The sequence below is a fragment of the Drosophila pseudoobscura genome, chromosome 4, assembly GCF_009870125.1.
Source record: "Drosophila pseudoobscura strain MV-25-SWS-2005 chromosome 4, UCI_Dpse_MV25, whole genome shotgun sequence".
Classification (NCBI taxonomy): Eukaryota; Metazoa; Arthropoda; class Insecta; order Diptera; family Drosophilidae; genus Drosophila; species Drosophila pseudoobscura.
Genome location: NC_046681.1, coordinates 24,105,359 through 24,127,232, shown reverse-complemented (window position 1 = coordinate 24,127,232; position 21,874 = coordinate 24,105,359). Strand labels below are relative to the sequence as shown.

At 42.7% G+C, this 21,874-nt stretch overlaps 1 protein-coding gene and 1 long non-coding RNA gene across 3 annotated transcripts in view; one reads left to right on the top strand and one right to left on the bottom strand.

Moving 5' to 3' along the window:
- Positions 1 to 357: 357 nt before the first annotated feature.
- Positions 358 to 21,874, bottom strand: part of E23 (Early gene at 23) — a 34,074-nt gene continuing 12,557 nt past the window's right edge. The window contains exons 3-9 of one of the 2 annotated variants that reach the window (XM_001356731.4): positions 4,202 to 4,390; positions 3,072 to 3,483; positions 2,757 to 3,012; positions 2,012 to 2,686; positions 1,791 to 1,947; positions 1,467 to 1,733; positions 358 to 1,409 (exon numbers count right to left, since the gene is read on the bottom strand). In XM_001356731.4, coding sequence (XP_001356767.4) covers positions 1,214 to 1,409; positions 1,467 to 1,733; positions 1,791 to 1,947; positions 2,012 to 2,686; positions 2,757 to 3,012; positions 3,072 to 3,483; positions 4,202 to 4,390 — 2,152 coding nt within the window. In that variant the 3' untranslated portion in view covers positions 358 to 1,213. Of the gene's footprint in view, positions 1,410 to 1,466; positions 1,734 to 1,790; positions 1,948 to 2,011; positions 2,687 to 2,756; positions 3,013 to 3,071; positions 3,484 to 4,201; positions 4,391 to 21,874 lie in introns of those variants that run through there. The other variant, XM_015180682.2, reaches the window with a different exon arrangement.
- On the top strand, positions 18,438 to 20,922 carry LOC117184150 (uncharacterized). Its single transcript, XR_004469388.1, has 3 exons — positions 18,438 to 18,686; positions 18,749 to 19,415; positions 19,485 to 20,922. It is a non-coding gene; the product is annotated as an uncharacterized lncRNA (long non-coding RNA).

The following is a 21,874-nucleotide window of genomic DNA, read 5'->3' as shown; positions in this document are numbered from 1 at the left end:
ACACCGACGGATATGAGGGCCGCCGTATCCTTTCTTTTAACACCCATCAACGTCAAGGATGTAAAGAATTAAATCCAGTTACAACTGGCTGGAAGGGGTCTCCTCAGGACCGAGACACCTCGGAGACACCTGCGCATCTGACACACACAATGTACATACCAACACCTACTGCCCCGTATGACATGGCCGAGCTGCGAGCTGAAGGCCCTAGCATCTAAAGCTCGTTGAACTATTATAAAGATGTAAATTGTCAACTATTTTTAATTTGTTGAAATAAAAAGATTAATAAATATAATACACATTTGTTTTTCGCAAATCGAAGCCCTCGACAGTGCCGTAATTATTGTAGTGAAAATATTGTTTGACGGGATTTCTGCTTACATTTGCATGTACAGTATGTGTATATTTAAATAAATTTAATTACATATAATTAGTTAATATAAACAAAATACAATTTATACCATAATTTCATACAATTGGTTGATTATGCGATTAGGTTGTTTTTTTTTTGCTGTTGCTTTTTCATTTTTCCATTTCTAATATGTGCCTCCGACACATTCAATTTTGCTTGGCAGCATTCAATTTAAAACTAATTAAAAAACTAGCAGACTAAATCACAGTGTTTTTTCCCAAGCGAAAAAAAATTTGCAAAAATTCTACAAAATTACTAGCGGTTTTTTTCATATTAAATTAACAATTTATATAAATTTACATATACTCGTATGTGTGTGTGTGTTTTTTTTTGTGGAAAATTGGCCTGACATACGGTGGCGTGGGGCGGGGGGTTACTTTAAAACGTGCATTAAAACATACTCTTTCCACTCATCTCTCTCTCTTGATTCTGCAGCAAAAAACATAGCGAATAATAATTTAAACGGCTAACAATTAAAATGCATAAAACAAAACAAAGATTTCCGTTTACAGATCTCGACCTCTCCCGCGGCCAACACTTCTCCTAGATATCCTAGACACTACAATGATAATAGTAATAGTAATAGTTGGGGCTAATAATAATAGTAGGTAATAATAAATGGTGTGTGTGTGTGTGTGGCTTGAAAAGTAAACTGAATCACAAAATTGGCGCACTTTAGCAAAAATTTGTTCCGAGTTAAATGGTCTAGCATTTGACGTATGTATCACTGGTATAGTCCTCGTTCCTCGTGCTCTCGGATAGATATGTATACGTTTTTGGGGAAAGTCCTTCGTGTGGATATCACGTCTTTTTGGGGCATCGCAAGTAGCGCAGCACCGCGTAGCCCAGGCAGCGGAACACCAGAAAGAACATCATTAGGATGAGCGTGTTCAGCCAGAGCGGTGATGTCGAATTTTGTGCTTTGAGTATTTCCTCATATGGAATGAATTCGGTTGTCTGCTGTTTGCATATCTCATAGCTACTAGGCGAGCCGCACCTGCAGGAATCAGAGGTCAGACTCACAGATCAAAGAGTAGCTAAGTCAAAAGCTCACCTAACAGCCGGACCCTCGCGAAACTCCAGTATCTGCATATTCTGATAGGCGTAGTGGATCATGGACGTGTAGCGTATCCAGCTCAGGCCCTCCGGAATGCGTGACGACAGATAGCCGCCAAAGAGCTGGGTGGCCAGCGTGTATAGGGCACTGAGCGTGATGCTCACGTTCATGTCCATGCAGCAGGCTCCTATAAAGAAGCCCACGCTCTGCGCCACAATGGTATTGATGAGCAGGAAGATGAGCATCAGGAAGAACAGTTTTAGGCTGTAAAGTGGTGTCTGAGATTAGCTGCTATAAAATAGGTAAATGTAAAACACTTGCCTTGTGCAGCCCAGCATGGGATAGCTTATCATGAGGTAGACAGTGGGCAGCGTGACCACCAGGGGCAGTTCGGCACACATCTTGGCCAGATAATAGGCGGACAGGCGGTAGGCGCCCGAACGACGCTCCTTGCTAATGACCTCACGCTCAGAGGGGACTGTCCGAAAATAGAAAAGGATTAAACATGCAAAAGACATTCACAGCATCACACCACAACTCACATGAATTAAGAGCACCGAACAGAGCAAAGAGCATCCAATAGGTCTGCGAGAAGAACATCCAGCCTTGCAGGTCGTGCAGGAACTCCTCGGTGCGGGGCAGCTGGAACCAAATGGCGCCTGCCATCAGAGCCAGACCGATTGTCTGGAACCAATTGAGCTTGGAGAGCATACGGGGCTTGGCCTCCTTGAAGTTGCGGCTAGACAGGACACAGAACTGAGTGTGAAAGCTTGTGGGATACGACAGCCAGTCCTCATCCCCGGTATGGCTCGGTCCGCCGCTGCCGGCACTGTACGAGTGGCAGTCACTGGAGGCACAGGAACTGAAGTTTGACTGCGAGTCGGCACCGCACCAGACCAAGTGTTGGGCTGCCTCTTCGTCCTCCTCCACCTGGCAGCCACTGCTTGTGTGATGTAGGTTTTCGTACTGGTGATGGTGATGATGATGGTGATGGTGGGGCTGGTGGAGATGGTGATGCGTGCTGTGGTGATGCTGGTTGTAGTAGTTGTTGATTATGTCGTCGATTAGGATGCTGTCCGTCTGCTTCTTGACCTTGGACTCTCCACACGGATGGTGGCTGCTGGTGATGCAATTGCGGTTCAAATAGTTGCCATGAGATTCCTTGGCGGCTACGAACAGCTTCTCGCGAATATCCGGATGGGACTTCAATTGCTCCACTGTTGATTGATAGAATGGAACATTTGGTTAGATTTTTCTTTGCATTTGTAAAATCTTAGGCTTACTTACAGACAAAGTCAGCGGGATTGTAGTGCGGCTTGATGGTGACACCGATATCCTCAAAGTGCCTGTAAATGTTGTGCACGTCCCCAAAGTAGGCGGTGCGGCCCTGATGGAGCAGTAGCAGCTTGTCGAACATATGGAACATCTGCGACGAGGGCTGGTGCACGCTTATCACAATCGTCTTCTGCTCCAGCTGGGCGTACCTCTTGAGCACCTTCATCAGCGAAATGGCCGAGTGGCTGTCCAGCCCAGAGGTGGGCTCCTAGGGAGAAGGAGAAGCGTTCAGTTACAGAACGATAGACAGATTTGCAGAGTACTTACATCTAAGAGCATAAGCAAAGGATTCGTCAGCAGCTCGCAGGCTATGTTGGCCCGCTTCTTTTCGCCCCCGGAAAGACCCCGATTGAGATAGTCCCCGAAGCGTGTCTGCTGACAGCAGCCCAACTCCAGGGCCTCAAGTATGTGATCCACTTGTCGCATCTTCTCCGCCCGCGGCATGGACTCGGGCAGACGCAGCAGCGCTGTGTAGACCACCGTCTCTCTGAGCGTTAGCTGCGGGAAAAAGATCTCCTCCTGCAGGACATAGCCGATCCGGCGGCGCCACTTCTTCGAGAGCGGCTCCCGGTTGAGGAAGACGCTGCCGCTGTCAATGTGCCGCTGTCCGCTGAGGCAGTCCAGAAGCGTGGTCTTGCCGCTGCCCGAGGGCCCCATCACGGCTAGCACCTCGCAGGGACTGCAACGATAGGGAGAAAGGGGGGGAGCGAGAGAGCCAAAGAGGAGAAGCATGCGAGCATGAGAGATTATGGTTAGTTTATTGGTTCACTGGTTCACTGGGGCTCTGGATCTTGTTCTGGTTTTTATACCCTTGCTGGATGGACTATACTTTGAGTTCCTGCAGATGTTTGGCACACGCCACACGGAAATAATCATCTCAAACGGATAGTGAGCGAGAAAAAAAAACCGAAATTTTCGGATCCAACACAGTAAAAATGACGACAACTGTTCGAGGCTCGAGCATTTTGGTGGAATTTAAAAGCTAAGACGCAGATTCTAACTGACCAAACACAGCAAATAGCGAGTCCCACCGAATGGATTCGATTTCCTGTTTATGCAGGACTCTAATAAACATAAACTCTCTGTACATAAACACGTAATTGTGGTAATCATTAATAGATATCGCGATCTAGGAGGTCCGTCTGTAAAAAGTCTTCCTCTGAATATCACATCATCTTATAGGTTCCCTAGAAATATCTATATTCTAATGATTTCTAATGAACATAAGTTCCAAATTGTATCAAACACCAAATGACTTTTGCCCCATCCATTGGTATCCCTTCCATCTTCTTCCCGTTCGTGCAAGGGTATACAAACTTCGGCTTAGCCGGTAGTTAGCTTTTCCAGTTTATTGTAGAGTGTGCGTTTACTTGATGGCTCGCTCTTGTTTCTGTTACCTGACAAATCCACTCACATCGGAAAGTATTTTGCGTTCGTTGTGCAAGACATTCAGATTCTGAAAGGTTAGCTGTAGCGTGGGTGGGGTTGCTGGCTGATGTGGTGGCTGCTGTTGTGGCGCCCCGGCTGTTGGGGCAATCGGTGTCGGGCCACTCAGGAAAGGATACGCCAAAGATGCTGGCGTGCCACTGAAACGGAAATCCAAGAAAATTGTCAAGTTATTGAGGTGGAGAATAATATAAATACAAAGGATATGTTTCCATCATAAACAGATTTGTGTGACAACAATTATCTTATCCTTATCGTTCAATTGCCGTATTTTGGGAACTTTTCCGCAAGAATAAAAATCTTTTGTGCGTGTCCGTACAAAAGTCAACGTACCCTGCCCCGGCAGACAGGCAAAAGTAAAATCAATGCAACAAAAATTACCCCCTCCCCCCTTTCGGAGAAGTGGATGGCAGCACAATACACTGTCTCGGCTCAGGTCCCCAGTGCCCCTCCTCCACCCCTCCGCTAACAGCAAGAACCAAGCCAGAGTCTCACTGTCAACTGTTATCGGAAATATCATATGTGTGGCGGTCGCATTATCACTCTCCCTCGCACACACACGCACACGCACCAACACTCGGAGGCGCGTAAAGAGAGCGTGATCTTAGAGTGGGAGTGGGAGTGGGAGTGGGAAGCGGGAGCGGGAGCTGTGCGTGCTCTCTGATTGTACCCTGCACAGTGTAAACGAGAAAAACAAAGGCATATTTCTATCGTTCAAATTTATGTGACAGCGAAGAGGAAATGTTTCCTATGAGAGGACTATTTGCTGTTGCATTACAATTTGCATACGGATAAGACAATTTTGAACATTTGTGTCCACATATGGTAGGCCTATATCTACCGATATAGGGACTTGATTTGTATAGTTTGCACCCTTTCCACTTTGCGTGCTTCCACATCCGATTAGAGGGTATATTCTGGTCGATACGTTGACCATTCGATCTTTCTTGTTTCCCTTTTGCCCTGACTCTCGGTCAATGATTCGACTTCACTCCTACTACACACACACACAAGCACACACGCACACACGATGGTACGGACTGCGAGGGAGACGCAGCAGCGCGGCCGAGCTGCGGCGGCAGAGTCAATAGCCTCTGCGGACGGGCGGGGACTTGCATGGTGCGCCAGTTCTCTCTTCTTTTCTCTTGCCAGCCTGCCAGCCTGCCTGCCAGCTACTGCTGCTGCTGCTGTTTCTGTTGTTTCGGTTGTTTGTGTACCCATCAAATTTATTTAAATATTTTCTTTGGCTGGAAAGCACTCCGAGTAGCCAGAGAGAGACTATAGATAACACCGTTATAGTTATAACATCTATTTCTGGATTCGAAATCCCATCCGAAACAGCAGCCGCACAGCAGAATCCGCAGTAGCAGAAGGCAGCATCATCAAAATTATTCCAAAAACAAATTTAATTTACAAATTATGCAGATATGTAAATTTTGTGATTGACTCCTCCGTCGCGTCGGGCGGTAGGCGCCGAAAGTAAATAGAGAGCCGCGTCGGGTGCATTGAACCGCACTGTGCGTGAGTGCGAGGGAGAGCCGGTTACAGCAGCAGCAACAACAGCGCCAGCGACAGCGACAGCGCCAGAGAATGAGAATAAGAATGAGAAAGAGACGTCATGCCCAAGTGGGGGTCAATGCAGTCAGCGTCGTCGGGAGAGAGAAAATGACAACAACGCCAAACAAAGCCAATGCGCACACACACACACACACACACACACACAGTTACGCACACAGGCGGCATGCAAAGTATGCGAGGAATACGTTTTATTATACCCTGCACGCGTACAGGGCACAAGGGTATACTTTTCATCTGTCATCCGGAGGCTGGAGGGAGCAGTTCCGGCCAATATCCTTATCCAATATCTACAGTTCCAACCAGGAAACCAGTACGATTGAATAATAAATACATCACCGATAGGAAAGAAAAAGTGGACAGGTTAAGTTTTTGATTATGTTGACGGCATTTCAAATAAATTTCACCTTGATAGACGGTTTCTCTTGTCTATATTCAAATTGGACCTTATCGATCATAGCGCCCCGACACGACATCTTCACTAGTGGGTATCCTTAAAGTCTGAATGGCGACTGTAAGGTTCTTTCTTGATTTTATTTTATTTTTCCTGTCCCTGTTGCTGCCGGCAGCTGCCTGTCTCACTGTCCGGCTGCCAATGTCCGGGTTCGATAGGTAGCCGGGAAAGAATTTATTAGAAATTTCTCCAGACGGCTAGCATAAAGAACTATGCAAAAGATGAGAATAAATGCAAGGGAAATGCCACCAGCTTCAATAGCGTTCTGTGAATTTAAAATTCACTAAAATAGGGAAAAAATATTATAAAATATGAAAAAATAATCTCTAAAATAGTACTAGATATGGAAATATGCAACAAGCATTTCAAATGATTGATTTTTAGATCATTAATATTTATATTTCATGTGAAATATTTACATAAATATTTTGAAAGATATATTGAACATTTTTCGATGGCAAAATTTATTCAACACAATCAAAATAGCCCAAAAATTTGTTTTGATTTTTGGTTAATTTTGACTGCCATTTTTGTTGCTGTTCATAGAGTTTTCTAGTCGTATTTTGTTTTGTTTCGCGATGTCCAAAGTTGAATACTTTCGCTCGTGGACCGGACGCCTGACGTAGATGCAAAACAAAAAGAAATCTAAGCATCAAACTAACTTTCCAAAGTCTAATGGAAAATGTCTTCAAAATTTCGAATGTATGCCCAAAGCCCAGGACCGCAAAAAAGATTTCCCTCGGGCACTTTCCATCCTCCGCTTTTCTGGGAAAAATATTTGAACTTTAGCTGGGTCAAAGCGTTCTGCTTTCCCACACTCTGGTTTTCAATACGATTCTTACTCATACTCGTACCGACTAGTATGCCCCATTGTTCCAAGCTTGACCCATTTCGGTAATGGCCCTCACATGGCACAAATCCCCCAATTGAATGTGAATACTATATTTCGCAAAGAACAACGAATTTTTGTACCTCAGCTGGCGGAACACGTGACATCACTGGGGGGGTCATTTCACATGAACTCTTCGGCACATTCGTGGCTTTTGTGTGGGGGAGAAACTGTTTTCAGTAAAGCATGTTGTGTCTTCTCTGGGAAAAGCATTTTAATTTCTTTGGTTTCTTTTCCTCCCACAATTTGACTTTCTTTTAATTTGGAAACGACATTTGAGGCGCACCCAAAACGCTGGATTGTGTGCCAAAGAGCACGTAGGCATGGTCTCATCGTAAGATTGTCCTAAATAGTGGAGGCCCCTGGGAGATTTGTGTAAAAGAAAGAATTCTACTTGGGTGTTTTGTTAAAGAGCCCTGAGCTGCCTCTTCCTCTTTCGTATTTCTTCGACAAGAACACGCGATGACCCCCCCTCCCCCTCCTACCACAAAAGTTTTCGGCCAGCATCCGAATTTACGTAATTAGCGTACTCTGACCGAATGATCTCCACTTTTTGGGGCCAAGAACCCTTGCTGACCAAGTAACCGGCTATCCACTTAACCCAACTATGATGCCATTTCTCCTCTTTTTTTCTCGACTCTTGATTAAGGCCAACAACCACAACAACAATCAAATCGGAGAAGAAACTAACTTTGAATTAAGTTTTTTTGTTTTTTTTTGGGTTTGTTGTTGTTGCCGGCTGGGGTTTCTTTTGGGGGAACGCTTCGTGGAGGAACTGGAACTGGCTTCTTGAATACGCGAAAAGGTTATTGACTTTTACAACAAGCAAAACAGACGCCAAAAAAAAAAATAATATAATTCACACACACTGCGCGAGTGGGACAGGGACGGGCAGAGAGCGAGTGTGTGGAGCGAGGGAGGGGGAGAAAGAGTGTGAAAGAGAAAGGTAGATGGCTATGGGATAAGGAAAGAAACAACGCAAAAATTACGTGAAAGTTTGGCATTGCATACAGAGAGAGAGAGACCCTGTGCCCCCACCGTGTGTGTGTGTATGTGTGTGTTTTTGTGATTATTATACCCTTGAAGTGGGTATTATCACACTGGGAAGGCATTTAAGCAGGAAGTATTTCCAACCGAAACCTCAAGAACTTCTACCTTTATATGTATGATTTTTTTCTTGAATTATTTTTCTGCAAGAGTATCTAAAGCTTCGGTTGCCGTTTGTCTGTGGTTCGTGTGGCACGCAATCAAAAGAAACATTTTTGAAATTCTTATCTCGTCTGTTTTTGTTTCGTATTAAATATTTCTGCTCTGCGGCAGCCGTTGTTGTGGAATTCATTGACCGATATTAAACAAGTTGCCAAATAAAACAGATGATCGTATGTACAAATGTATGTTTATAACGTGTGTCTGCTTATATCGTATATGGGGGATATCGTAAGGGCCGGGCCTGAAGAGTTCATTGACGCTGCTGGTGCTGCTGCTGGTGCCCCTGGCCCCGCCCTACCGACGACGCCAGCGCCGCCTGTCCCTCCTCAGAGCCGTGTTGTTCTTCAAGAAATTCGCATTCAAATTTCAATATAAATAGAAGATGAATAGAAAACAAAATCATTTAAAAGAATTGGGTCACGAAATTTGTGCAATTTATTTGATGTTCTGTTTTTAATTAATTTTTTGTTGCTTTTGTTTGAACTTCCTCCTAAAACGTTTGTCAACAAATTCCTGCTGCCCTGATGCTCCCGTTGTCGCGTCATTGTTTCGGCACCCTGTACTCAGGGTCTACAGGGGTATGTTGGGTCCCAAGTGTGTACCCTCGGTTGGGTCAAGTTTTAGTCTTAGATTTAATGATGGCTTAAACTAAATATTGCTACCAGAATAAAGCCAATCGGTATTCTTTTAGCAACTTTTTTGTAACCAGTTCTGCCATCACTTTCCTCTCACTCGCGAAATTACATGCAATTAGAGGGTATCCTGTGCTCGTAACCTGTTATTTTTGTTTTTGTTTTCTAGCTATGACCACGCTCAATTGACTTTTTTGCTTTTTATTTGCGTGCTTTGTTTTTGCTTTTCTTTCTCTCTGGCTCCTCTCTCCATCCCCTTTCCCTGCCGATCCACTGCTTCTTTTCCTACAGTTGTTGTTGTTGTTGCTGTGCGGCTGCCTGCTCCTTCTTCTTCTTCTTCTTATCTTTCTCTTGCGTTTCGTGTGTGCGACGGTGCGCCTCTGCCTCTGCTGCTTCGCCTTCTTTTTTTTTGGCGTGTTACTGACCCAATTCTTTGGCAGCATTTTTTTCGTTGTTTTTGGAGTCTTCTTTGGCTGGGTTTTATTCGTGATTTTTTTTTGTGTTTTTTGGTCATTTCTTTTTGATTTGTTATTTATTGCTGCCTTAATTTGTTGCCTGCTGCTGAAGGAGTGGCGGGGAGGGAGAACTATTCAAATTTGCTTGTCATTTTTTGCTGATACCCTTGAAGAGGGTATTAGGACTTGGATTTTATATGATTTCTATAAATATCTATCATTTTTCGAACTATGGGGAGACGCTGGAATTAGTAATTTAGATATGTTCCAGAGATATGTTTAGATATGTTCCATCGAGGATACTGAGAGCTATTACCGGGGCACCATGGTACAAACGGAATCAAAATATTCATAAAGATCTAAGTGTAGGATCTGTTAGCCAAACACGACTTCGGCGAAGAGACCTCCCCACCCAGAAATAATAGTAAGGATCGTACTCCAAAAATTAATTGTAATTAATTAAATAAATATATTAGATTACAATTTGTCTACTTGTCGTTAGTCTCCAGAAAAGATTCAGCACAAGCTGTATAATAAATATTTTTAAATGTTGGAGAAATATAATATAATATAATGCTTCAACAGGGTATCAAACTATTCGGCCTCCACATCTATTCAAAATTCTTGTTATTTATTTGTGGTTTTTTTTGTCGTTGTGAATGTTTGACAAATGTGCCAAGGCTTTTGAGCATAGAACCTCGTCGGGTTTTGGACTCTCTTTCGATCTTGGACTGGAAGCGCGAGGCTTGGCTTGGAAATGCAGGTCAGGCTGTGGGGATAGCGGGCAAGGTGGTGACGGGGGGCAGTTAACTAACTGGCACCAAAACAACATGTCGTATACGTAATTTATGCATGCATATCAAGCATATTTATATCATGTGTCCGAAGGCGACCAGTTCTCTCTCTCTCTCTCTGTCTCTCTCTCTCTCTCTTCCCATCTCTGTGCACTGCCTTGTGTGTGGGTGTTTCTCTCCATCCTCTGCCAAAAGGCCAAATTGAATTGGAAAGGCGGCAGCAAGAGGCAGGAGGCGAGAGCGCCAAGAGCCAAGATGTCGATAGAAAGCAGAACTTCAACTGAACCAAAACTACTTTCAGAGTTGACCAACTTTGGTTATGGTCAAGTCCAGGCAAGGCTAAGACTATGGACTAGTGTGGTATCCTGTAACTGTAGTTGACTTCAAAAGGACATTCGATTGGTTTCTTGGGCAAAGAACTCCCAAAAGTATGCTAACTTCTCGTTGATCGAATGTTTTGAAGAATTTTTAGATGATTTCAAGAATGGTTTGGGCTTTCAAATGGCTCTGAGTGCATTAATTATGTTTTATTATAAGCCTTTAAAAAATAGTTTCAATCTGCCCAATAGATGGGATTGTAAGCTATCTATAGTTATCGTTTCACTGCACTTTCTCGATCATTTATCTATGCTCAACGATGTTAATGTTCTTAATACGATAGAAAGTGAAGCGATTATATTGTTTCGAATTTCGCTCAAGCTTCCCCTTTGACCAATTGATCTGGTCTTCCCCCTCATAGCTGCTTACCATTTCCTCTGATGGCTAAGGCCTTAATCCACCGACCCTTAAAGTTCAAAAGGCACTTTCTGCATAACCCTTGAAACTGGCTTTGAAAAGCCATACCCCCAGTCAGCCATCAAATGCAAAGCCGAAGCTCTATGGCTCTTCGTACGAGCACGCCCGAAAACGTACGCCCAATATGCCAATGGCCAACAACCTTAAACGGCCTTCCCCATCGACCTGGGGGCTGGGGTCTGGGGGCTGGGGGTTGGGGCCTGGCATTACATAACTTTACTTGCGGCGTACTCGTAATTGAAATGTGGGGTCAAAACCATTCCGAAGCGGCCAACAAGAGAGAAAGAAATAACCACAACAAAAAGGCAGCAGCAACAAGTAGTACGAAAGACGAGAGACACAACGACGAACCGACGAGAAACGACGAAGCCAAGTCGAGTCAAGTGGCACTTGTTGCTTTGCGGCAGTGGCACAGCCCGATGCCACTTTGGGGGCAGGAAGCAAATATCGCGCATACGCCCGGGTGTTGTGTTGTGTCTTGGGTCTTGTGTGTGGTGTGTTGTGTGTTGTGTGTGTGCCCGAGTGGTTCAAGTTGCAATAAAGATTCAAAACGCAGATGAAATTGTTGTTTTGTGTCGTGACTTTTCATGAGATGAGAGACAGAAAGAGACAAAGATATATTGCAAATGAAACAAGAAAGCGCTTTCTTCTTTCGGCATGGGCCTGGGCCACAGCTCCACAGCCGCAGCCCCCACCGTATTTACGAGTGGATACTTATAGCTTCGACTGCGGTTTCACGAACTTTCACGTCATTGTGTGGTAATTAGTTGAGCTGGGAATTATGCTTCCTAGTTAGCAATTGATTGGCATCCATCTGGGGCGTCGTCTCCACTTCATGCCACTCCGTGGCACTCCATGGATGGGGATAATGGAGAGGATGGGGAGGGGTTGTTGGCTCCCATACTGGTGTATAATTTAGCATATTAATTGACACAGTTTCTAGTGTTTTCCTTTTTGTCTTTTGCTCTTACGCACTTTCTCTCAATGCTTCAAGAAACTTTATGAACTATGTAAAAATTATAAAAATGCTGTTGAAATTGCATTGCCAGAGGAAAAAAAAAACACAGAGGAAAAAGGAAAAATAACACAAGAAAGCAAAAAGCCGGCAAAGTGAAAGAAAATACTAAATGCAATTTATTGGCTGAAAGTGTCACTGCAATTGGGTCAACGCAATCAGTTGAGAATGCCAATACCCCCAACAACCTGGCTCTAGGCTTTGTGTCTCTGTGCCTCTGCGTCTCTGTCTGGCCTGGCCTGGTCTCCGTTGGCCTGGCCAGTCATTGCATCACCTCATCTAACAGTTAAATATCCCCAGATATGGACACACTATATATACCCATATACCCAGTACTAAAACAAAAGAGATACAAAACAAAAAATATGTGTGAATTAGTTGTGCAAATATTGAATATGCAGTTGAGTGCACCTCTTTTGTTTTTGTTTTTGTTTTTTGCTTTTGTTGTTGCTGAAACGGAAATCAACAGCTGAAACGCCAGGGCTGGTGGATGGAACAATGCCCATTCATGACTGCCTAAAAGATTAAGGAATTCAATTTGAGTTTATTGTGGAGAAAACGCATTGTTTGGAAATCACTAGGCATAGCGATATATTTATTAAATAACCATTTAATATTCATTTTACTGAAACACAGAGAAGGCAAAGCTGGAGATGGTATTGGGCGATACAGGGATGGAACACTGGGAAGGCGCTGAAGAGGAAATAGCAGAACGATAGAACTGGAGATTAACAGCGAATGAAGGAATAAAGTTCCATTCCAAAAACTCAGAGAAAACCTCGAGTCGAGCATCAATGAGCATCATTAACAGGGGCTCCCTTTTGCAGCATTCGCTTGTGGGTTAGAATCGAGCATCAATGAGGCCACCCCTGATTTAATATAATTTAATCAACAATTATTAAATTTAAATATAATATTTAAAGTTTAGATAATGAAGAGTATGGATTGATAAAAGAACATTGTTCTCATCCATGTTATTAAAGCCTTCAGTAAATATTTATCGATTGATGATAGAAGACAGGCGGATAAAATATACAATTGGATGTGTGTATCGTAAAAAGAATTGCAGGCCAAGAGCGATTGTTGAGAACCCAGGAGCTCAAGAGATTGACAGGCGATGATCCCTCTCCGTGTTTCTGTGACTCTGTGCTGGAAGCACCTCCAGTGGCAACCCACACCAAACACAACACAGGGGAAGGGGAGCCACGGGAAAGGGGGGGGCAAGACAGAAAAGAAAACCAAGTGAAACTTGGGGGAAAAAGTCGACACAAAAATGTCTTTGAGTGCGGAAAATGAGGCAGCAAAATGTCATAAACAATGCAACCGGCGAAAGGCGGAGAAAAGTCTAAAGTTTTTGCAACTACGTGCACAGACACACACACACACTCACACACATACATGCATGCACTCGTATGCATGTATCTTTGGGATGTATCTTCCCTGCCCCCAAAAATACAATCTTTTTTGGTACATTTCTGGCGTGGCCTTGCAGCTGTCAAAAACGTATCTTCCTCCCAGACACCCGGAGCTCATTTGGCATCTGACAGATGCGGACAGCCCATGCGGGGAGAGTTGAGCCAATTTTCACTGCCAGATGAAACAATTATCTGATCATTGAACTTTGCTTTGGTTGACATTCGTCTAGCTTTTTGCATTGTATTTTTTTTTTTTTTTTTTTTGGGAGAAACTTTCATTTAGAATTGCTCGGCTTTTGTTCAAAATTGTATTCAAATTGGTTTGTTTTATGGGTATTTAGGTCATGTGTGTACAGGCCGTTTCAGCATTGTAAGGCAGATTTATCAAGTATGGTTATCGAAAGCGATCTTTCGGAACATCAAAGTAGTTATTAAAAAGGGCTATTTATCGATATCTTTCCTATTTAGATCGATAGTCGATTATTGTTACCGAGTAACGTTAAGAACTCTATTACTATCACACGCGAATAATTTCACAACTTTAGAATCTAAAACACTAAGCTTCTTACTCGTAGTTTTTCACAGTCATCTGTGCTAATCCATGATTTTAGTCGGACAACAGCAACTATCTTATCGCTCTGAAACGCACTGTATCTATGGGAGTAAACGAGTATATTTCGAGGCGATTATTTGCCAACCTCCCCATAAAACTATATAATTATAGGGGTTTCGTTTTTTAGACGTTGCTCCGACTGTGTGTGTGTGTGTGTGTTTGGGCGTGTTTTATTACGTTCCAAATATGATTTTAATAAGTGTTATTAAGTTCGTTGAGCTTGTTTCGTTCCCCTTTCTCATGAACGGTAAATAGCCGAATTGCAGGGTAATAATCCCTTCACCCCCTCCACATCAACCGATGTGTAATTTTTGGGCGTAGTTGTGAAAATTATATGGTACTTGAAATGCTTGAAAATGTGGGAAAGTTCATCAGAAAATTGGCTTAAATTTGTTAGTATTTCGCGGAAGTTAATAATGGGTTTCATTACGATATTTTGTGGCGGTATATTCAGTGGAATTTGCATTTCCAACATCTAAGTGCACTTCTAGAGGTTGCCTAATTGGTGTTGGGTTTTCCAATACCATTTTAGAGGTTTAACTATATTTTATTAGAGGAACATAGAATCCTAACCTATATTTTGAGTTGCACTGGGCGTTTTTATACTGCTTTTAGATCAAAGAATATTTGTTACTTGCACACATTTTACATATGTACATTGTACCTACATACATATGTACGTTTGTATGTATTTGTTCGCGGTTGCCTGGAGTTGATTCGATTTGCATGTAAGAAGTACCCCAGTCGTCGTCTGCTGGCAATAAAAATCCATGAATATTTGCCAGGAGTAGTCATTGCTTCTACTCCACCCCCAAGGAATCGAAGAAGCTATCCGAAGGAAAGCACAAAAGAGTGGGTGGAAAGGAGCGTGTAAGAACCAGGGAAACGCGTGAACAATGAAATAGAAATAGATGGAAACGAAATGAAATGAAATGCAGCAGCAGCAGCAGCACAAAAACTAAAAACGAACACGAATTGCAATTCAACGCGAAGGAAGGAAAGAATAAGGAAAGACAAACAAACAAACAGGCAAATGTACTACAAAATCAATGTATGCCAAAGAGAAGGTGAGGGTCTATTCTATTGAATCTGTGGGTTTACATTTGCATGTATGACACAAGCAGAGCTAACGAGAGCAAGTGGGTGTGGGTGGAATGTAAAGCGGGGACTGCCTCACACTCTGCTCAATATACCTTGCAGGCAAATATACAAATGACGCTGCGGAGAGCAAGCAGGCAGAGACGTGACGAGAAACGCACCAACACACGAAACAAGTGAGGGAAGAGGAAGAACAACGTGCGAATGGCGCTCAAAACGGCGCAGCAGCAGAGACGTGACGCAGCCAGGCAGAGGAGGAGACGGAGACGCCGGCTTGCCGGCCATTGAACTTGCGAAGTGGAGCTCAGAATTGGCGAAAGTGAAGACCCAATGCCGCAAGCGGAACGGAGACGGACGGCATCACACCACTCCCCTCATTCCACACTGCCCACTAGCAAAACAGAGAGAGACAGAGAGAGAGAGAGAGAGAGAGAGCAAGAGCGGGAGAGATAAAGCACGATCTTCGCATCGTTTCGTTGCTGCTGCTGCTGCTGCCGCTGCTGCCCCTGATGACGCAGTAGTCGAAAGACAACAACAATAACCATAAAAACACAAAACTGATGATGAAGCAGAAACAACAAAAAAGGCGATTAGAAGAAGTTGCTGGATGGAGCAGGGAGCAACAGAAAGAGAGTCGCGTCTCTGCCACACTGACTGACTAACTGACTAACTGACTCTTGGACTCCATGGCCTCTTCTTACTCTTCTCTCTCTCTCACCCCTTGTACCATGATCATTAAGTTGATTATCATTGTTCTTGTTCTTGTTCTTTTCCTTTTTTTAGTGTACACTGCAAAAGGCGGTATTACGATTGTGATCAGAGGTGTGTACCGTACCACTTACTAGTAATAGTACTACTGCTTATATAGATGATGCCTAGGAACCTGTACTTTAATGCTTTTCTTTATAGTTCTTCCAAAGTTTGATCATTTATCATCTATGGCTTTGCTGTAAGGGTATTCAAACCTTCGACCTGCAATGCCTTTCTTCCTTCATCTTGTTCTTTGTTGTTGTTAATGCATTCGCTTCTTGGAAGAACACCCGAAAATAACCAAAAGAAAGATACAATACAAACGACTTAAAAGCGAAAGAACCCAAGAACAACAACAGCACAACATTCTTGATGGCATCACAAACACATTAGTAAGAGAAGAGGAAAGAGAAGAGAGATACAAGAAGCAGGCAGGCAATCGACACACAAACATTTTGGTAAGAAGAGTAAAAGAGACGCAAGAAGAAGAGAGGGCAATTTGTTTGAAATGTAGGTCTATAGGTTTCACGAAATCCTCTATATGGGGGCCACCAACAGCAACAACAACAGCATTGCACGGCATGGCATGGCAACAGAGCGAGAACAGATGGAGAGAAAGACGAAGCGGATGAGTGCCTTTTTTTTGCTTTCCTTTCCTTCCATTATTTTGGCCATTTCTGATCTACCATTCCGCTGCTAAGCACGCGATTGCACTGAGTGAAATGATAATGATTGCATTTCTGATGATCTTCTTTGGGTCATTTCAGGTTTTTTCAGAATTTACCAAAAAAAAAAAATGTATTAAAAAATGTTCTTTGAGTGCCTGAAAACCACTGCCATTGAGATCCCCTGATGAGTTATCTCTTGGCTTGTATTGTTCCTCCATCACTTTGGTGCACTTTGACTGTTTGTCAGTTCTTGGCTCTCAACTTTTGGTTATTAGTCGCCTATTATTATTATTCTTTGGATTGTTGTCGGATGTAGTTATTGTTGTTGATCTTAATGTTGTTTCCCCAAGACTGATATATGTATGTATGTATTTACTGTGCAAATGAGTGTTTGAGTGGCACTGAATGCAGTTCTTTGAATACCCAGTATTCATGGTGCTCAAAGGGTACAAAATATATTTTTGTGGATGGTGGTAGCCATAATATGGTATTTAGCATCCAGGAGGATAGAAAGATAAGTAAATATACATATATCTCAAGATTTTTTTTATCTGAAGATTAAATCATCATTAGAATTAAAATAATATTGTATGGATATTTATTCTTTTTTCTATGGAATTTAGTCCTATAAATACTGGAATTATTTATAAAAATATGCATTACGATGCATCCTTCCTTATATCTACCCTAAAATGCATTTACACATCGGATATCTTATAGTCTTGGACTCTACCCCATATCATTCTGACTTGTTTACTTCTTACAATATTTTCGTTGTTTCTTTTTTGTTTTTTTGCATTTGTTTATTTGCCTTTGTATTGGTGCCACAACAAACGCTGTCCAATTGGCCGACAAAACAAAACGACCAAAAAAAAAAAAATGCAACTCATAAACTTTGGGATTTGATGTTGAAGCGCCTTAAAAGCAAATCTCTGGCCACAGTTTGTTTCCATTTGGCTTATGTTTTTTGTGTTTCTTTTTTTTATTTATTTATTCTGGCCTAATGTCATTACACAAAAACGAATCCAGCCGAGGCAACGGAGCGCAAAAAAAAATGTGTACCACAGCAATTTGTTTTATGGCCCGGCGTCTGGCTAAATGCATTTTGGTAAGTATTTTATTGCTTTGGCGGATTTTTATTTGCGATTTTCATATGATTGGTCAATGCTGGTCAGCGGCAGCCGGCCCAAAAGGATAGTTAGACGAAACGTTTTATGTGCGTGTTGTGCAACATTTTGTGTCGGTCGCCGAGGCCTGGGTCTCGCTTGCCGGACAATTAATACAAATCTGGGGGCGCCAATTAGGCCAGACGGTTTTTTTTTATGGCCGAAGGGGGGTGGGGGGCAGTGTGCCTGAGGTGGAGGTGCCCTGAAAAATAATGAACTTCCTAGAGCATCAGTGGCTCTGGGGCAACTAGCGCCAAAGAAAACATCAGTTTCTAAGGATTTTTAATTAAAAATCAACACAAATTTCTGAATAATGGCTTCTTGAATGCAGGGGCAGAAATTGCTTGAACGAACTAATTTGCTTGAAGTTTTTACAGGTTAAAGGTACAGAAAAGAGCGCTATTTTCACAATTGTTTGAGACTTTATTTGGAGAAGGAATATTTGTGTTCTACCGATCCGGCATGACGACATCTTTTGGACTATTTGTTCTGCCAATTCGATGCAGTAGAATTATACTTATGCATATGAAATTTTGCACATGGCATCCTTGAAACTTTACATGAAATAATATTCAGAAATTTTAAATAGTTTATGACTGAGACTGCAGCTAATGAGCCATGACTTTCCGGCTGGCATTTCACCTCTCGGAGACCGAGAAGCCAGCTGCAAATTCACACTACATTATTTCCAGTATCGATTCCAACTATTTATCATTTGTTATTTGATTATTTTACATTATTTATGGGTGCTCCATGAACGTTTGAGGGTCTTTGATTGTGTGTCGTATTTTGTTATAACATTTAATCAAGTATGCTGCTGCTGCTTGCCAACATATCTTGATAATTGTCCCGTTTATAGCCACCTCATAGTGAAATGCAATTTAATTTATGCGATTATTACCTCAAAGGTATTTAACGGGTGGTTTGACTGAAGGGCTGCACGAAAAGCGTTTAAAATATTTATTTTAAGCGGATTAAGCAGCCCAGCAGTGGAAAGCAGTGGACAAACAGGGCTAAATGGTGGCATCTCTCATGATTAATATATTTTCCGGCAGGTGAAAATCAACCCAGAACGAATCAATTCCGTTTAATTAATTAACTGAAATTATCAATGAAAATTTATGAAATATATATGCATCTGGTGTCTGTCTGACCATATAATACCACTTTACGCTCATTAGGACCAAAGAGTGTTTCTTCACGGCGACACAGGGCCAGGTCTCATTAGGTTGTGGCAGATTTGAGGCGTGCTCTCTGACCTAAGCACGTCTGTAGCTTTCTATCATTGATCTGTCGTCTAAGAACTGTCACATAACTGACAAAGCAATGTACACTATTTTGAATAACTTTTGAGGATATTGTAGGCACCGAACATACTCTAAAAGAGTCGTTTGACGCATACCTTCTACTTTCTATAGCTTTTTGGGTTAGTTTTCACATCCTCTAGGTCCTTCCTCTAGGTCTATTTCATGTGCAATTGTCCAAAGTCGTAAAAAAACAATCAAATGTAATGGGATTTCTTCAGGGTTCTAGTGCTCACATTCCAGGCTTTCCAAAAAAAGTATCATTTGTTCCATTTGGAACAATGAAAATGTCCCAAAATGAGCTTTGAAAGTGGTGACGTGTGGCATACAGCTGTAAGTGGCGGCAGTGCTGTGACACCGATGACAAACCACATTTATATAAATATTTATTCCTATTTGCAGATCTACGCGTTGAAGGCCAGACAGCTACAGGTAATGAAAACTGCAGTTGGCTCGCACGTATACGTATTTACGTATACGCCATGTGGTGCAGCCGTAAAATGAATAGTCGAAAAGCCAAACAAAAGATAGAACCGTAAAGCCTCAAGAGAGACATGAAGAAAAGCTCTCGACAATAAGATACCCGGTAGTCATTGCCGAAGGCCGTATTAAAACCCACTCTTAAATGATCAGCCACTCTGGGAGAGGTACATCGAGAGTTTCTTACGAAAATCCACCCTTAAGTATGAGAGAGTGACAGAGAAAGCCCATCCGTAGATGCTCAGTCACTCTGGGAGAGGTAGAGTGAAAGTGAGTTACGAAAACCCACCCTTAAGTGTGAGAGAGTGACAGAGAAAGCCCATCCGTAGATGCTCAGCCACTCTGGGAGAGGTGGAGTGAGAGGGGAGCTCTGGAAATTTGTTCTGCCTTATTCTTAACCCTGTAATTATCTATCTACAATGATTTCTGTTGTATAAATAGATAGTAGCACTACTAATAGATCACCCAAGAATATATATGGAGGTCGATAGCCTTTCATTCTGTCTGCCTCTTGCCTAGACTTGCACGAGTTCAATATACCCCGTGCACACTCTGTGGAGGAGGTACCGGGTATACAAAACTAATCAAATGTGGAATAATAACGAGGCAGATGATGATGATGATGACTGGCACGACGCACGGGTTCAAGAACGTTCATTCGGCATGAACTTGCAAAGGCCGTAAAGTCCGTGCAATAGAAGTGAATGCACTCGACCAGAAGCAGCAGCGGCAGCGGCAGCAGCAGCGAAACGGCAGCAATTTCGAGCTGATTCCTGGCGCTGCAACCGCAATTTAAACTAATAACTTGCAACAACAACAACAACAACAGCCACCATCAGTAGCGACAGCAGCAACAAGCAACCAGCAATCCGCAACAATGGCAATGACAATAATTTATTTTTGAATTAATTTTTATTCGTTTTGCTAAACAAGCACACATGTGTACATGTGTACATCTGTACATGTGCCTACTTGTGCCATCAGCTGCAACAATAGAGATACTCGTATTTGCATGCACATTCGCGCATATGCACTTTTCAACCACAGACTCTCGGCTCCGTGCCACACAGTGGTTCCGAGTGCTGCGACCAAGAGAAAGGCAGAACTCGGCTTGGCAAGCATTTGGACTAATTAATTTTTTGAGTATTTATTTGGAAAGTCATTAAACCAATTAAATCCCATAGCTTTAGGGGAGGTTTTTCGAACGAGTTCTGTGCTAGTTTTGAGCTCAGTTTAGCGCCATATCTGCAGTGCCCTAGAAACGCCATTTCCCATTCCGCTAAACTGAGCTCAAAACTAGCACAGAATTTAATGGGAAACCTATAAAATCTGTATATATATGTAAGTTCGTGAAATCGATTCGGGATCATTTTGAAACAGTCTAAGTGAGTACATTTATGTATAGCCCTGTATAGCCCTCAAAATTACCATAAATAAATTTTTTCCAGTCATTTTTTGGAATATTTTTTTTTTGTATTATTTTTTAAGAAGTGCCCACTTTAACCCACATTTGCGAAAATCGGAGAAATGTTTCAACTCAAGACATTATTCTCCATCGAGGAAAGATTCAGTGGAGTTTTCCTCATTTCTGGCAGGGACAGGTATTTATACAATTTTTAGAGGTTTAAGTATATAGGAATTCTGTATAATATTCCATACTTCCAGGATCCGAATAGTTTAAATACAATTTGTGGTACAATTTTGAAAAAGTCTCATAAAAACGGGCTAAAACTTTACGTTGCACACTGGAACTTTTTTCTATGATTTATTAAACCATTTATTTTTATTTTTTGAATTTATTTTCCTATTCTTTGATTAAATTTCATGTCTCACACCACTTTTCGTGGCATCTGGTAGCACTGTGCAGGGTGCCGGCGTTGGCGCTGCAGTTGGTCTTCGGTTTCCAGTGACTGTGACTGTGACAGTGACAGTTGTCAAAGAGCGACGCCGACGTTGGCCTCCATTGCAGTTCGCTGCATGCCCCCCCCAACCACCCCCTCCGCTGTGCAGTCCCAGTCTCTCTGTCTCTCTCTCTCTCGCTCCGCCGCTCTCTTTATCTGTTCCACTCCCATTGCCATGTCCCACCGCCGAGTCGCTCGTCGTCAGTCATCAACGCCCGCGCACACGTGTCTCTCTGGTTCCCTCTCCCCGCCACCCTGTTCTATCCAGCCATCTCTCTCCCTCTCTCTTTCTCCGTGCTATTGGTGACTCTTTCGCTCGCAGTGTTATTGACACTGCCAGGCCTAACGGTAGATAAAACCCAAACGAGGCAGGCAGACAGCGCCGTTCCCGGGAACCGATCCGATCCGAGC